We start from the raw sequence: 17,374 nt of genomic DNA, 5'->3' as shown, positions 1-17,374 counted from the left end.
TTGGTCACATACAAACCATTTCATCATGCGTGAGGTCCTAAAGCCTGCAAGTTAATTGATCTTGTTATCGATGGATTTAAAATAGTTTTGGTGATAGAACTTTTAGTGGGGCTGGGAGAAAATATAGGGGGGCTGAAGCCTCACTAAATGGGGTCTAACGACACCCTTGGAAGCAGGACAGGTGAGAGAAAATAAGATTTTCAGACAATCCAGTGTTTTAAACTTTTTGTGAAGAGTAAAATGTTTCTGCCACATAAACAAGTAGTAATTCATAGCTGTGTTTTAATCAGCTTAGACACCGCTAATATGACCATTGTCTGCAATTCCAAGTGAAATATAAATATGCTTTTCAACAAGCTCTACAAACATGTGGTCATATACAGCTTTGGAAAACCTTTTTTTTTTTTTAAGCGTTGTATAATGAATATACACATGTCATCCAATACATGCACAAAGCTGGCTCAAACAGTGGCAATAACAGTCACTGTGGAGTGCTCAGGCGGGTTTCGGAAAAAAGTTATATTCAGAGGGAATTTTGAATATCAGTCCCTAAATCCCATGAGAAAGTATTATACAGCATTATACTGCCACAATCACAAACAAGGAGGAGACAGAACTGGAATTACAAAATGTGTTATTTATTTAAAAATTACACAGTCACACAATTTTCTTCTGCTGTTTTTACAATAATACAACATATAGACAATTGCATTGAAGTGCAAGCTAACTAACTCATAGTTTGTTTTTTTCTATTAGGATTTTTCTACAATTTCAGAATGGCATCTGTCTCATGAAAGACAACCTGAACAGATTTACAGATCTCTTTCACGTTCAAATAGGCCTACCGTATAGAAACATATATTTCAAGAATATTAATAGCAGGGTTTGGGCACAAGCAAACATTAATTAGCCTGCAAAACAAATCTTCAAACAAACAGTAGCATTTTGGGAAGTTTGGAATATATTGAACAGGACTTGAAGAGTACTTCAAATTCATGCATTTGTTTAATGAACACAGCGCAGGAGTGCAGATGCAAATAAGTCTGGTTGAACTGGCATTAAGTTTTGAAGTGTGGGTGAATAACACTGTAGACATTGAGAGGAAGAAGAGGCAAGGGACAGTAAAAACCATCTTCCTGTCACTGTTTATGAAAGAGCTTTATTTGGCACTGACAATGAGCCGTGGTTTCCACCAGATTGAGCCCTGCTTCGGATAATGGACACATACTGTCAAGAGCTCACAAAAGACAACACAGGGAGAAATCTGGGCTGAATTATATGACAAGAGATTATAATATAAAGTGCAGCTAGGTTGTTTCTTTAAATCAATATGAAAAGAAAATAATAATAATACATTCAAAATAATGGCTGAAATAATGACTCAGTTATTGGCTATATTTGTAAAACTGTATATAATCAAAGCTGAATTTGAGAAAGGAAAGTATTACTGGATAGAAACGATTCACAGTTCTTTCAGTTAGGTGCTGATCAGGCAATTAAATTCATAGCTTTGCAGGTACATTTGTATCAAAAGTTTAAAGTACCATTGGCAATTACTGGAGAAGTTTTTCATTCAGTCTGTTCATGATATCCTTCACCCATTGCACACTGGGATTTGCACAGATGCGAATCTTTTTCAGTGAGATCAAACTGGGAAAAAAAAGATTTAGAGTTAATTGAAGTTCTTCCGGTTGTCATTTCTATATATGTTCATGTATATATATATATATATATATATATATATACTAATAAAATAACTGTGAATAAACAAATGTGAGACAGAAGCCTGTGCAATCTTAATATTAACTTCTCCATTTAAACATAAGTTATTATTATTTAATTTTGTTTAGTTTGACCTTCAGCACAGGGACATTTTCAGTATTTTAACAACATGAAGCAATACTCACATCACACCAGGCTGTGAGCAGTCAGAGCGGGTATTCTCATACTGCTCTATCAACCTTTTAGGAATTAGCTTGGGATAATAGGAGAAACAGCATTCCGATGGTAAATTTGAATCTAAGAGAAACAATATTGAACAATTACAATATGCTGTTTAAAAATGTAATATCCGTCAACTCATTGGCCAAAATGTAAAATTAAGGGCTCTGATGAAACTTCTGATGAAATGATCAAAACATCATCCACTGATTAATAATATCTATCAATACCAATTTATCAAGCAGTGGTATGACAAATGAATAAGAGCTGGAACAAAATTGAATAAATTGGCCTTATAGCTTATAAAACATATTTTATGAATGTTTTTATTAGTAGTGTTTTTATCTGTCTTCCCTAACCTCTTTTAAAACCACTTCCTTTAATTTAGTTTCCTACATATTAAATATCAATTAATTGCAGTTTGGTTTGATCCCAAATAGACATCCATCGTGGAATGGCCACAATTGTCACTAATCAGTTCAGGGTGTCGCTTAATTAGCATGCAGTTGACGTTTTCATTACACAATTATTCTTCAGATAATTGAGGTTTAGGACAAATAACCTGGTTATGTGAATTGCTCAGATCAACTCATGCAAAAACAACAACAATAATAAAATAATATTAATCACATGAACTATACATAAGTAAAAATACAACTATAACTAAATATTATTACAATTCAAAACACCTTATCAATGTGTATCTGAATGGGACATAAAATCCACATTGCACTACAATAATGCATATTGACTACTTCCAATACAAATAAAAATGTACTTTGTATTATATATAGATGCTACTCTTTATATTAGTCAATGCATACATTTTTCCATACATGAAAAAACCAATTCAGTCAATTATGATGTATGCAGATGTTCTCAAATTAAAGACAAAAACCACAATATTGCATTCTCAATGTTACAGTATATATGGGTGCTAGTTTGCATACCAAATAAAACAGTGGAGTGGTTTAGTCCCTTACTTTGGCCAAGAGTGGAAGAGCACAGGACAGCCAGGAGAAGAGCTGCGATGACCAGCTGGGAGGATTTCATCTTTACTGCTGCAGGTCTGGAGCTGAACGAGGAGCGGTTTGTCTCAAGAGGTTCTGCTGGGGCTTCTGAAAGAGGCAGACCCAGTCCTCTTCTATTAGGTCTATTAGCTGGGGGTGGGTAGGGGGAGGTGTGTGTGTGTGTGTGTGTGTATGTGGGAGGGGGTGTGTCAAATATTTCCATTACATGTCATTTGTTGAAAAAACGGAACAGCTTTACATTTACACTTAAATGAGAAAGACAACGGGTCTTCAACAGGAAGTGAAGAGTTCAAGCAATGAACATTTTGTATCTTCAAATCTTTCAACCTCAAAATAGATGTATTAGCTGAGGTTAACCCTCTACTCTGAAGTAAACATTTCCTTCTGACAATGACGAGATCTTGTCCTACAGGTGCTCTTCAAAATGGATGTAGAGAAATAAAGTGTGTCATTTCTTTTCAAACATACACCTATGTGTTAATATCAAAAAAATGTGAGATGAACCTCACTGGTATTTTTCTGTGGTCAGTCGTTTAGTTATGGAAACGTCAGAACCACCACCTGCAATGTTGAGATTGCACACTCAGATATCACAGGAAATGGCATTAGTACAAGCACAATATTTTCTCTGTAATAGAGAGTAAGCAGAATACTAGACTATCTGGCTTGTTAAACCTCCACCAACACCCCAACAAAACACCCTACACAACACTTTCGCAGGTACTTTCCAGGTGTCAGCCTTTCTCTAACCTTTTTGGTTTTGTTGCTTTGGTGTCGATCCCTGTCATTCTCTCATTCTTCTAATGCTATTTCATGTATGGCATTAGGTGTAGCTAATCAACAGACAGCCAAGGATGATGCACAGTGATAGATCTCAGTCCTGGGAATTTGAAGGGAGTTACATTGGCAAGAAGAAACAGTACAAACTGAAAGTATAGCATGCAGACAGTATAGATGTTGATTCGACAAGCTAAATGAATTAAAACTTGAATAAAACATGGGTATTGTCAAACACTTGGCACATTTATTTTAACAATGTGGGTCCACACTCAGAAAAAGGGAATTGAATATGGAAGAGGTGTAATTAACAGCTGTAAATATCCCAGTTACCAAAAGCATGATGGTTCAACTGCAATGCAATATAAAGCAATTCGATCAAGCAGAGGATGGACACCTGTCACACGCACAAGTGGTAAAATAATTCAAAGATAGAAGGTAGTTCTGTACTCTCTGTATAGGTTCCTTTCCTTATTTAATGGTGATATACTTTTTATACAATATAAACACACTCGTCATTTCAGAAGTCTTTAAAAGGCAGGACAACAGGTGTTGGACATACATGAAAAATTTGATATATATATAAATGGGGGGTGGGGTTATATTAATTATAGGAGGATATACACAAATTCTTCGTAGGTATACTCGAAGTTCCACTCAAATTAAGTGGGCATACGGCATATGGCATATGCCTGTGTATGCCCTCGACTATATATATATGTGTGTGTGTGTGTGTGTATATTATATATATATATATATATATATATATATATATACACCGATCAGCCATAACATTATGACCACCTGCCTAATATTGTGTAGGTTCCCCTTTTGCTGCCAAAACAGCTCTGACCCGTCGAGGCATGGACTCCACTAGACCTCTGAAGGTGTGCTGTGGTATCTGGCACCAAGACGTTAGCAGCAGATCCTTTAAGTCCTGTAAGTTGCGAGGTGGGGCCTCCATGAACCGGACTTTTTTGTCCAGCACATCCCACAGATGCTCGATTGGATTGAGATCTGGGGAATTTGGAGGCCAAGTCAACACCTTGAACTCAGACCAGGCCACCTTCTTCCATTGCTCCGTGGTCCAGTTCTGATGCTCACGTGCCCATTGTAGGCGCTTTCGGCAGTGGACAGGGGTCAGCATGGGTACCCTGACTGGTCTGCGGCTACGCAGCCCCATACGCAACAAACTGCCATGCACTGTGTGTTCTGACACCTTTCTATGAGAACCAGCATTCAATTTTTCAGCAATTTGAGCTACAGTAGCTCGTCTGTTGGATCAGACCACACGGGCCAGCCTTCAACCCCCGTTTGCATCAGTGATTATTGGCCGCCCATGACCCTGTCACCGGTTCACCGCTTTTCCTTCCTTGGACCACTTTTGATAGGTACTGACCACTGCAGACCGGGAACACCCCACAAGAGCTGCAGTTTTGGAGATGCTCTGACCCAGTCATCTAGCCATCACAATCTGGCCCTTGTCAAAGTCGCTCAGATCCTTACGCTTGCCCATTTTTCCTGCTTCTAACACATCAACTTTGAGGACAAAATGTTCACTTGCTGCCTAATATATCCCACCCACTGACTGGTGCCAAGATAACGAGATTATCAGTGTTATTCACATCACTGGTCAGAGGTCATAATGTTATGGCTGATCGGTGTGTATATACAGCTCTGAAAAAAATTTAGACCACTGCAAATGTGTCTTAAATCAGCATCTCTACATGTATGGCAGTCATTCCATTCATATTTTTATTCGGAATTTGGGCGAAATGTTGTCAGTAGTTTATAGAATAAAACAAAAATGTTCATTTTACACAAAGACATACCTATAAATAGTAAAAACCAGAGAAACTGATCATTTTGCAGTGGTCTAAATATTTTCCCTGAGCTGTACATACAGTGAGGGAAAAAAGTATGTGATCCCCTGCTGATTTTGTACGTTTGCCCACTGACAAATAAATGATCAGTCTATAATTTTAATGGTAGGTGTATTTTAACAGTGAGAGACAGAATAACAACAACAAAATCCAGAAAAATGCATTTCAAAAAAGTTATAAATTGATTTGCATGTTAATGAGGGAAATAAGTATTTGACCCCTTTGACTTAGTACTTGGTGGCAAAACCCTTGTTGGCAATCACAGAGGTCAGACGTTTCTTGTAGTTGGCCACCAGGTTTGCACACATCTCAGGAGGGATTTTGTCCCACTGCTCTTTGCAGATCCTCTCCAAGTCATTAAGGTTTCGAGGCTGATGTTTGGCAACTCGAACCTTCAGCTCCCTCCACAGATTTTCTATGGGATTAAGGTCTGGAGACTGGCTAGGCCACTCCAGGACCTTAATGTGCTTCTTCTTGAGCCACTCCTTTGTTGCCTTGGCTGTGTGTTTTGGGTCATTGTCGTGCTGGAATACCCATCCACAACCCATTTTCAATGCCCTGGCTGAGGGAAGGAGGTTCTCACCCAAGATTTGACGGTACATGGCCCCGTCCATCGTCCCTTTGATGTGGTGCAGTTGTCCTGTCCCCTTAGCAGAAAAACACCCCCAAAGCATAATGTTTCCACCTCCATGTTTGACGGTGGGGATGGTGTTCTTGGGGTCATTCCTCCTCCTCCAAACACGGCGAGTTTAGTTGATGCCAAAGAGCTCGATTTTGGTCTCATCTGACCACAACACTTTCACCCAGTTCTCCTCTGAATCATTCAGATGTTCATTGGCAAACTTCAGACGGGCCTGTACTTCTGCTTTCTTGAGCAGGGGGCCTTGCGGGCGCTGCAGGATTTCAGTCCTTCACGGCGTAGTGTGTAACCAATTGTTTTCTTGGTGACTATGATCCCAGCTGCCTTGAGATCATTAACAAGATCCTCCCGTGTAGTTCTGGACTGATTCCTCACAGTTCTCATGATCATTGAAACTCCACGAGGTGAGATCTTGCATGGAGCCCCAGACCGAGGGAGACTGACAGTTATTTTGTGTTTCTTCCATTTGCGAATAATCGCACCAACTGTTGTCACCTTCTCACCAAGCTGCTTGGCGATGGTCTTGTAGCCCATTCCAGCCTTGTGTAGGTCTACAATCTTGTCCCTGACATCCTTGGACAGCTCTTTGGTCTTGGCCATGGTGGAGAGTTTGGAATCTGATTGACTGATTGCTTCTGTGGACAGGTGTCTTTTATACAGGTACCGAGCTGAGATTAGGAGCACTCCCTTTAAGAGAGAGCTCCTAATCTCAGCTCGCTACCTGTATAAAAGACACCTGGGAGCCAGAAATCTTGCTGATTGATAGGGGATCAAATACTTATTTCCCTCATTAACATGCAAATCAATTTATAACTTTTTTGAAATGCATTTTTCTGGATTTTTTTGTTGTTATTCTGTCTCTCACGGTTATAATACACCTACCATTAAAATTATAGACTGATCATTTCTTTGTCAGTGGGCAAACATACAAAATCAGCAGGGGATCAAATACTTTCTTCCCTCACTGTATACACACACACATACCTATATATAGTGACACTGTGTGGGATTGGACACAGTGTCTGGGCTCTGAAGTTTGGGCTCAGAGAACAGTAGGCAGGTGTATGATACAGAAGTGCAGATTATTTATATACAGTGTGCGGGTGCTCAAAAAAAACAAAAGAAACCTAGCTCCTCTTTGAGCCTAAACTAACTAGAACACAGGTCCCTCTCTAAACATATAACTAATGAAACACAAACAGTAAACAATGAAGTCCGCAATCCAAATCCGTAGTTTAAGTACAAATACAAAGTCCGTATCGATTTCTTCTCTCAGTCTCTTATTGAGGCAAGAGGCCAAAGGAGGACACGAATTGTGCTGAGGAACAGACAGGCTAGTTTATCTGACTGTCCAGTACAACACTGGTGCCGAAAGACCCAGAAAAGAATACACAGGTCGTCGTACCTTGACTCAAACTGGGTATGGCGGCCGATGACCTAACAGTTCCACTTCTTCAGCAAAACACAAGAAACTGCAGAGGATCGAAAATACAGGACAATGGAGGATTGGCGAAAATTTGCCTGGTCTGAAGAATCCCAGTTCCTGCTGTTTCATGCTGATGGGAGGACTAGGGTAATAAAATAAAAAAATACATGAGTACATACCATCCATCCTGCTGCGTGTCAACATTGCAGGCTACTGGTGGTGTTTTCATGGCACACATTGGGAACCTTGATAAAAATGGAGCAGCATTTGAATGCCGCAGGATATCTGAACATCATTTTCCAATCGGGTGCATCCCATCATGGCAGAAGTGTATTAATCTGCTAATGGGTGTTTTCAGCAGGATAATGTCCCAATGCCAGAAGGCTAGGATTGTCCAGGAATGGTTCCACGAACATGACAGTGAATTCAGTTTACTGCAGTGGCCTCCCCAGTCACCAGATCTCAGTCCAGTTGAGCAGGGACAACCATGATGAGATGGGACAAGCTCTTCATAGTAGAGATCCACTACCAGCCAACTGTGGGAAACATTGGAGTCAGGCTATATGTGTATAGGCTATTCTGCACACCTTAATTTGAAACTTCATTAAGGGTGCTCATTAATTGGCATTCAGAATAATACATAGGATTAGGAGAGATCAAATGAAAGATTCATATAGAAACTTTTGGGGCATTTCCCCATCATACCTGTCCTACATCTATTTGTGGATTTAAGTGGAGTAATGTCACTTCCTTAAAAACACAAAGCAAAAATAAAATAGTAAACTATGTAGGAATGTTCTTGATCGATAAACATTCAGTCTTCATTAATTACACAAGCTTTCAAAAGGGCAGAAAAAGTATATATTTTTTGTAATTAGCCTGGAAAGTGGAATAATTACAAGAGGGAAACTCGAGAACTGGGGTTGATGTTATGTGGAACATCTTGTGCACTGCATATAAACATAGTTGGTACTTTCACACCGTGGTTTTTTGGTTACAAAAATAGAGTTGGCTAACTCAAGTCCTGCCAACCTTATAGGTCAGACACTCACTCTCCCCTACCGAAAGTGTGTGTGTGTGTATGTGTGGGAACATTACTAACGTTTGACTACTATTAAAAGCTTTAAGAAACATTTAGAAAATACACTCACACCAACTAAAAAAAAAAAAAAAGTATCTTCTAGAAAACAGTTTGCAATTCTAAATGCAATGTGGTCAGGTGTAGTCGGGGAAAGGACTTTTCACATGATTTTTAAATAGTGAGCTGCACGCATTTCGGAAATAAAGGTTTAGTCTTTCGCCTGATCAGCATTTTTTGTTTTGTATTCATGTCTGGGTCTATGTAGAGCTTTGGAGTGAATTCTTTCTGCAGAGCCCCAAGTTGAACATATGACAATGTGGATGTGCATACAAAATATATTTTATAGGAAGTCCTTAGATCACATGCACTATGAAAACTTGGTTGGGGATTAAATAAATTTTATTATTAAATAAAATTAAATTAAAAAAAGCTAACATCATATGGAGAAGGGGGACATTATATGGGTTCAATATTAAACTAATGGACATGAGACAATTGTATATTTACAGAGCTTTATTTAATAAAACAGTATTTACACTTCAGGTGAAAGGTACAGTTCCAGTTTCTACTCCAAATCCCCAAAATGAACTCAAATTAGGTCCCTTGGATATTTGGTAGTTATACATTAAAATGAAAAACAAAAAACAATAAAATAAATATAATTAAAAACACAACACATTGATTTGATTGTATTCTGCTATCCAACTTCGTCTTGTAGATGGTAACTTTAGTTTGTTTCACAATAGCACTTTAAATGTCATGATTGAAAACACAATTCTGCAGTTAGTGGCAGATCTCTAATCTGATTTTATCTGATCTCTAGATGATTATAATGCCATGTCATATGCCATATAGAGGCATGTTTTCTCTAGCTTGGATCCATGCTATACATGTGCATTCCTGAACCATTACTTTACTGTTTTCAGAGAATAATAAGTCTAACAAGCTTTACTTGTCCAAGAATGCATATTAGTAGAAAATATTTTTGAAAACATGGAAAAACACACATTCAAGACTGACACGGGGTTATAAATAGTGTACAAACACAAAGAAACATACTTTATCTGCGCGAGAGTCCTTTCAATGTGTATATTTCAAGACAAACGACAGCACTGAGGAGATTAACTTGGAATGGAGGCACCACAACTTGTTAAAGCAATGTTTAAAAAGGTATAATTGAATAACAATTAATTTAAATAACATTTAAAATATAGAACAAAGGTCCCATGAAAAAAAAAGTGCTTTTCCTTGATGTTCACAAAGACAAGTACCTGATTCAAGCAATCATGTGCACAAGAAACCACTACCAATGTAACAAACCTCACAAATATCCAGTCCACAAAGCCCACAGACTACAAATAATTGTTAACACCTGTGAGTGGGGTGAGGCGTAACCATTTGTAATAACTTGTGTAAAACTCATTGCAATATTTTCTACTTCACACGGGAAGGAGGAGTGTATTCATTAATACATAAAAACAAAACAAGTGTCCAGTGTCAGGATATATTAGAAACCTAGAATTGGGAATGTCACAACATAATGGAAATGCACTGCATAGGGACCATGTCTCCATGGGTCAACTATTGGTTTGTATTTCAGTTTTAAGAAGCAGCAGCACACTCTGGAAAGTAACAAGTAGTTTTGGAAAAATAACTTTTTTTTTTTGTAACAAAGATAAATATTTTTCTTAAATCACAGGAAAACTACCTTTTAAAGAGAATGACAGTTCTTAAAAATCATTTTCCCCACACGTTTTTCCTGCTCCCAGCACATGTAAGGGAAGCTACTGTGAGCCACCAGTCTGGGCAGCTCTAATAGACACAGTGAGACAAATATTCTGACATACACACATGGATGAGCAGACCAAATAAGCAAACAAAAAAAAAACGAACCGCACATAAAAAGGGCAGGGAAATGCAATTCATAGTATGGTGGGTGGGTTACTTGAAATCTAAAAATACACCTTCACAGTGTGAAGTGTAACGCCAAAATATATAGCCTATATATACGTTTAAACTCCTTCTTACTGTGCCAATCTTGCCACCTGCCATCTTATCCAGAAAAGTGTATTTCTTCAGGGTTGTGGTTTGTAGCTCATAAAATACATGAAATGGTATAATGTATTCCTTCCCATTAATGTCAACAAGGAGACTGAGATATTTCATAATCTACCCTTAGCTTTGCTGGATATCATAAATATATATATTTGTATGTTAAAAAAAAATGCAAATATGCATCCAATTTATTTCATGCACTTGATTAATTAAAAAGTAGGTACCCCAAGTTTCAAGCCTTGTTAAAAGTAGATTTTAAACAAGGAATTATTAATAATCCTTTTAAAATATATATGATCAAATTATACATGAACTCTCCCACCCTTTTCTATTGCACATTAAAATCAGTAGCAAAACAAGTAATTTGGTGGAGCAGCATTTCAGTCAACATTTCAGATTTTGTGACTGTACTCTTATATACAAAAAACATCTTGTAAAATGTACACAAACACAAATCATATGATACAAACAAAACAAATGTACACTTTTGGAGAAGCTATTACAAGATGTACAATCTCTGTGATGCACTACTTTTATTAGTAATGTATCACCAGAGAAAATTACGTTATTCCAAATGATTTAGAACAACACATTGCGGAAAAGCAAAAGCTAAACAGACAAAGTTATAGTGACTCAGTTTTACAACAAAACTATGACAGCGTAGGTGACCAAAATAAGATTGTCTTTAGATCAATCACATCTAAAACATCACTTGCAAAATGAAATGTGCAAAAAGAGGCAGCACAGATGCTGTTCAAGCACCTTTCTGAGACTAACTGAGCTCTTGCATTGCCGATTCTCTACATACCACTTTGGGTTTCGTTACACTTCAACCACACGTTTAAGCAATTCAAGTTCTGAACACTTAAATGAAAAAACAAAAAACTTTTATCCAGTGTTTCTCTTAACATCAACACAGACCCATACTGAATTGTTTGTTACCAGTGTCTTTTAGTACTATAAAGATTGCAATTTTAACAAATGTGTTCACGTGAATCTAATGCTTCAGGCCAATTAAACTACTTCAGACACTAACCTTTCCCTTAGATTTTCACCTCTCGTTGTATACTGAATAAACCAAACTCAACTAACACAATTCCAGCCAAAACATTGTCAAACAAACAAAACAAAATACCAAGGAGTAGGAAGTTCATATTGGACCTCGCATCACTTCAATATAAAACCTGATAGAAGATGGAAGGTTTACATTCTGACATCCTTCACCCCCTCTCTCCAGACACCTGTACCCTTAGATGGTTACATTGGAAAGGGTATAAGGTCAGTTTAAGGCTTTAGTTCTTGGTAGAATTTCCTCAAGAGATCTGGTTAAGGCCAAGTCCAGTGTGAAGACTACAACACAAGCCCTTTGTTTCAGGGGCTTCATTGTTCACAATATACTCATCACTTGTAAAGAGCCAGCTTCATTCTTTTGGGAGATCTGTCAGCATGTTGTTTGTAGAAATGGCTTTGTTCAGCTGATTCAACGTTTTAGTACAGGACTTCCCCGTTCCTGCTCGCGGTTGTCTTTCTGCAGTGCTTGAAGTACCTGAATTATAAACAGAACAGAGAGTTAAAAGACAACCCGTGACATACTGGGCAAGAGCAGAGCTGATGAAACCACAGCGAGTGTGTTATTGACAAAGGTGACAGGGATCAGGTCATCAAACTTAGTGTCCTAGACAAATGGGCCTTTAATGCAAGGCTCATCAATATGGGTATGCATGCATGACAAATACCACAGTAATAATTTAAACTTCAAAAGACAAAGAAGGAAGGTATTTTGAAGAACACTGAAAGCCCTTTAATATGAACGGAAACAACTAAAGCTAGCATGGTAGTGCAACAGTTGTGTAGCAGTACAGGAGGAAATCCGATTACTGCCTCAGAGAGACTTATGACCAGACACAAATTGTAGATTTCAAAGCAAGTGCTCTGTCAACGGTGTGAACGGTGTTAACAAAAAAATACAATAATAAACAGCTAGAGTGGTTTTCAGATATCTGAAGTGGTTACTTGAAAGCTTTTAAGCATTGCATTTCTGTTGAAGGTTTATGCTAATAAACTCTCCTTTCCTACCTGAGCCCATTTCTTGTTCTTGCTTTGCATCTGGATGGAAGCGATGGCTATAAACAGTTCCTCTGCCGAGATGTCCTCTGGCAGCTTGGTAAGAAACTGAGCATTGTGGATGAAGTCCATTTTGGTCAGAATGTCCTCATAAAGTTTCAATATGCCCAGGGCCGTGCGAAAGAGAAACTCGTCCCCGTCGCGGCAGAAAACATCCCAGACACGGCAGGCCAGGTCCAGGGGTAAGGACTTACTGTACAGGGTGAAAATCCTGCATGGAAACACCAAGCCCCATAAAACTACTCAGTGAAAGACTTGTGACAAGACAGGCCCATAAGGGTACAGCTATTGATGGATTGCTTTCCATTGGCACCAGCAGCTGGGGGGGTCATACTGGTGTTGCGATCAATGCTCTCACAAGAGCTGTGCCTCAAGAGTCTAAACTCTTCCCCTATTTTGCAGTAGCCACCAAATGAAGCAGACCTGCAGTCATGTTTGCCTTATCATGTCCAAACCCCATAACTGTTGGTGCCCGTTTAAGATAATGGATATACTGCTATCTTAAGATAAAGGATATATATCTATTGTGATATACATGAAAACCCATCATAGTCTAAAAACATGAATGACACTGTATACAAATAAAGAGATTAAGAACAAAAATAAATGTACTGACATTTCATTTTCACTAAGAGTTATGCTTATCCATAACCTCATTTAGTAACTCGATACATAGCATTACATATATATATACACGCACACATACATACATACATGAGGTACTTACCAGTCAATTAAATAAATATCTGGAGTTAAGTTATTTTTCTTAAAATGCACAAATAACTTTGGTAGGTTTTCTTCAAAGAATACTTCAAACGCTGCAAAATAGGTCAACATCTATAAAAGAAGGGAAATAATTTTATAAAGGTTGCTCCTAACCTTTGGGGTGCTTATTCAAAACTATATTTTCAATAAACAAGACTACAGAGTGTTTTTATTTTTATATATATATATATATATATATATATATAAAGAAAGAAAATTAAATTTTGTAGCTGCACTCTCACTTATTAGTTATTTAGACCAGACTTTTATATTATTACACTTTCATTTAGGTGAAGCTAGGTGAAGGCTACCTGATGAAGACACAGCAGTGTCAAAATGCGTTGTGAGTGTGAGTTATTCAATAAAATGATAATATAAAAGTCTGGTCTAAATAACTAATAAGTGAGAGTGAAGCTACAAAATTTAATTTTCTTTATATATTTTTGCCTTATTTGGGCCAGCACCTCATAGAAGTGAAGACGCTGTAGTGCACGGATTTTCTTAAGTTACACATATATATATATATATATATATATATATATATATATATATATATATATATATATATACACACACACACACACACACACACACACACACACACACACATATCTTTTATATTTAAAGATATTTTAAAATATTTAAATGTTTTTTGTCATAGCATATCCTAATGTTTTATTGTTTTGAGAGAGTATTATACTCTTCTCTCTCCATGTTTTAATGCATTGGAGATTATAACATTTAGGGCCTGATTTTGAAGTTGGTAAGTGCTTTAAATATGCGCAAGAGCAGTACATATAGCAAACAAAATAGGTGCAAAGAGCCTGATACATGATCATAATGTGAAATCTTAAAAGTGAGAAAAACTGCTTGACTGCTTGAGTTTCAAAACATCAGGCCCTGAGTGTAAGCTAAGAGTCCGGTGATTTCTATTGAAATACGTTACTCACAAGGCTGTGGTCCACTCGAAAGAACGCCATCTGGCAAGGTTTATTCAACAGGTTGGCAAAAGCAATGAAGGCATCTGCAGTGTCAAGGTTAAGAATCAAAACTGCAGCAATAAAGGACATTCCCTGTACCTGCAGCAAGACAAGTGGAAAAACAAAGGCAATTAATTGAAAAAGTTTAATGATTTCATTTTTAGTCAATGTAGTTTTAGTATGACATATGAACTGCTATTAAATTACCTGCTGCCTGGCTAGTCAACTACAGCATTTGCATTATACATGATGGTTACTAAAGGTGAACAAGTGTGCATTTTGCATCACGGAATTATAACCATATCTTTTAATTTTTCTCGAAATGAGTGTTGTACACCCATTGCATTCTCCACACAGTGATCTTGAAACACAAAGAGGGTTGTTCTTAAAACTATTAAATATTTATGGCATGGAAGAAATCTTAATGACTAAAATGGCCATCTTCATTGCTTAGTAGCAATTATTTCATTATTATTTTTAATAATGAAACCCGTTCTATACATTGTATTTATAAAACATTTGTAATTACATATGCTGCAGCACCTACTCTCCAAGCGAGAGTCAAATAAAATTAAATATGACGAGACTAAGGGGCTCATGCTGTAGGCTTGTGGTCAGAGCGATGGGTGCTGAGCAACGCTGCACCAAGCCCTGATGCTTTGTGGTTTCAGAGCCTGCACCGTTCGTGCTAAAGCCACAGGCCACAGTGTCCTTCTACGAAAAACATCTACATTCCGCTCACCTATAAGAGAGGCAAATAGCACTTGTGAACGATCATTCGGGTTTTACTTTCATATGCATCTGAATGCCAGTTCCTGTATAAACCAGTCAATGTACATTTAATTAATTTTAATTAATTTTTATTGGGAAACGTACAATATAAAATCCTGCTCTCCCAGCAGATGGCTGCCTTACATGTCAATAATAGTGATAATGGACACAATGAAACATTACGCTTTAGTTTTTTGTGCAATAATTTTATTTACACTGTAAATAAATAAATAAACACAAAACCACTTTCGAAGCGTAAACGCATTTGGGCGTCATTTTAAAGTATACTGCTGGGCAGATTGCAGATTTACAGTTACAGGCAAAAGCCTGCAGTAAAATAATTAATGTTCTGTATAATGACCATGATGAAAAAGTCTTATGAATTCCAATTGTTCATTTTTAATGCTGCACATTGTTGAAAGGTTAAGCGAGTGTTTGTCCATAACTGTGCCAGCTCTTGAGAGCCACACAGCAGGCCAGATGCTGAATAACAGAACAAAAGAAGAACACTTTTCACCTACTTCAATACAAAATATAATTCTTAACATCAGGGAGGGGAAAACTGAATTACAAACCACCTAACTACTGTAAATTGCACACAGCAAAACCTAAATACATAGAGAAAAAAATGAAAATGCAGTATGAGAAGGATTGAACAGTAGCCTGGAATACATTATAACAGAGGAATGAACTTCCTTGTACAAAAAATACCTCAAACAGGACAAAACTTACATATCCCACATCGGGGCGGTAGCAGGTGTATGCTCCCAGAATGCTGTGCAGCATGTCATGGTATGGGCCACCCTGCAGCAGAAGACAAGTCCAAAAGTGAAAACAAACTCAATTTATACTGATACTAAGAAAATACCAAATTAGGAATGTTTATATGTGAAGCACAATTCTGATGTGAATTATATTATAATTTGTGTTTGCTTTGATTGGTCAACTTGAAATGTGGGCAAGTGTGATATTGTAATATGAATCCAATAAGGATTTGTGGTCACCTTTCTTGAAAAAACAAACAAAACAAAAAAAATTAAAACAGCCGATTTACGATTACCATATTGACCCTAATTAATATGTAGATTGTGCCATTCCTTATTAAAAAATGACAGCGAAAATGTCAAGAAACTTCTTAATGGAGATTTATATAAATTATCTTCTAAAAACAGTAAAAACAAATGTTTTGGGTAAAACTGTCACACATTAGTGGTTTGATGCATACCTTCTGGAAAATACAGAGATTAGGAAATGTTCTGGAAATATCCAATTTTATAAGCTCCAGGCTTGCTTCTCTGTCTGCCAATGATAATCCAGTATCTACAATCAAACACAAAATAATCATGTTTCCTAATAAAATGCAATAATAGAATAAGAATGAATTAAACTCTACAATGTACAGTACATTTCTATAAACCTTTTTTCCTGACCTAAAAACTTAACTTCTGATTCTGAATGAAAACTGTAATATTTAATTTTGAAACTGTCAATAAACAAGTGCAGTGATTTACATATTTTTAAAACATGACTGACAAAAATGCACAAATGATTCTTTGAAAATTGATAAACATGTGTTCAAAAAATTGAAACTCAGATGACTAATGCTACTGAGAAGGTCTGAACATGTAACTGGTACCTATGATAAGTACAGCAGCAGCCATTCAGACAGTACCTTCGCTTTCTGTCTCTGGAACAGACGCTGGCAGTGACTTCCACTTCTCTTTGGCTCGCGCCAGACAGATATTGTACAGTTCTGTATGAAGACAGATGGGTCAATGGAATAGCTGAATCTGTTTTTGTTGCCATGGTGTAACAGTCCTCCAATAAACAATCCTGACATTTTATTAATTGATCTTGAAAACTAAAACAAGACTGTAATGGATAACAACAGCAGTATAAA

At 37.3% G+C, this 17,374-nt stretch overlaps 2 protein-coding genes across 2 annotated transcripts in view; both read right to left on the bottom strand.

The window, feature by feature from the left end:
* Positions 1 to 617: 617 nt before the first annotated feature.
* LOC136766543 (C-C motif chemokine 4 homolog) lies at positions 618 to 3,111 on the bottom strand. Its single transcript, XM_066720070.1, has 3 exons — positions 2,925 to 3,111; positions 1,908 to 2,019; positions 618 to 1,650 (listed from the first exon to the last, which is right to left on the bottom strand). Exons 1-3 carry the CDS (start codon positions 2,992 to 2,994, stop codon positions 1,554 to 1,556), a joined length of 279 nt encoding a protein of 92 aa, XP_066576167.1. The 5' UTR covers positions 2,995 to 3,111; the 3' UTR covers positions 618 to 1,553.
* A 6,163-nt stretch (positions 3,112 to 9,274) lies between these two features.
* tbc1d14 (TBC1 domain family, member 14) overlaps positions 9,275 to 17,374 on the bottom strand; it is a 40,662-nt gene continuing 32,562 nt past the window's right edge. The window contains exons 9-15 of the mRNA XM_066720069.1: positions 17,147 to 17,227; positions 16,700 to 16,794; positions 16,207 to 16,278; positions 14,674 to 14,802; positions 13,686 to 13,795; positions 12,911 to 13,169; positions 9,275 to 12,380 (exon numbers count right to left, since the gene is read on the bottom strand). Of these exons, the coding sequence (XP_066576166.1) occupies positions 12,315 to 12,380; positions 12,911 to 13,169; positions 13,686 to 13,795; positions 14,674 to 14,802; positions 16,207 to 16,278; positions 16,700 to 16,794; positions 17,147 to 17,227 (812 nt within the window). The 3' untranslated portion in view covers positions 9,275 to 12,314. The remainder of the gene's footprint in view (positions 12,381 to 12,910; positions 13,170 to 13,685; positions 13,796 to 14,673; positions 14,803 to 16,206; positions 16,279 to 16,699; positions 16,795 to 17,146; positions 17,228 to 17,374) is intronic.

This window comes from Amia ocellicauda, chromosome 13 (genome assembly GCF_036373705.1).
Source record: "Amia ocellicauda isolate fAmiCal2 chromosome 13, fAmiCal2.hap1, whole genome shotgun sequence".
Taxonomy (NCBI): Eukaryota; Metazoa; Chordata; class Actinopteri; order Amiiformes; family Amiidae; genus Amia; species Amia ocellicauda.
Note: the sequence above shows the minus strand (reverse complement) of the source record. Positions and strands in the feature narration are given on the sequence as shown.

Coding starts and splice junctions, on each gene's coding strand:
- LOC136766543 (XM_066720070.1), bottom strand. CDS start 2,994: ATGAAATCCTCCCAGCTGGTCATCGCAGCTCTTCTCCTGGCTGTCCTG. Junction 2,020..2,924: donor CTCTTCCACTCTTGGCCAAA/GTAAGGGACTAA, acceptor TGTTTCTCTTAG/ATTCAAATTTACCATCGGAA. Junction 1,651..1,907: donor TGCTCACAGCCTGGTGTGAT/GTGAGTATTGCT, acceptor TTTTTTTCCCAG/TTTGATCTCACTGAAAAAGA.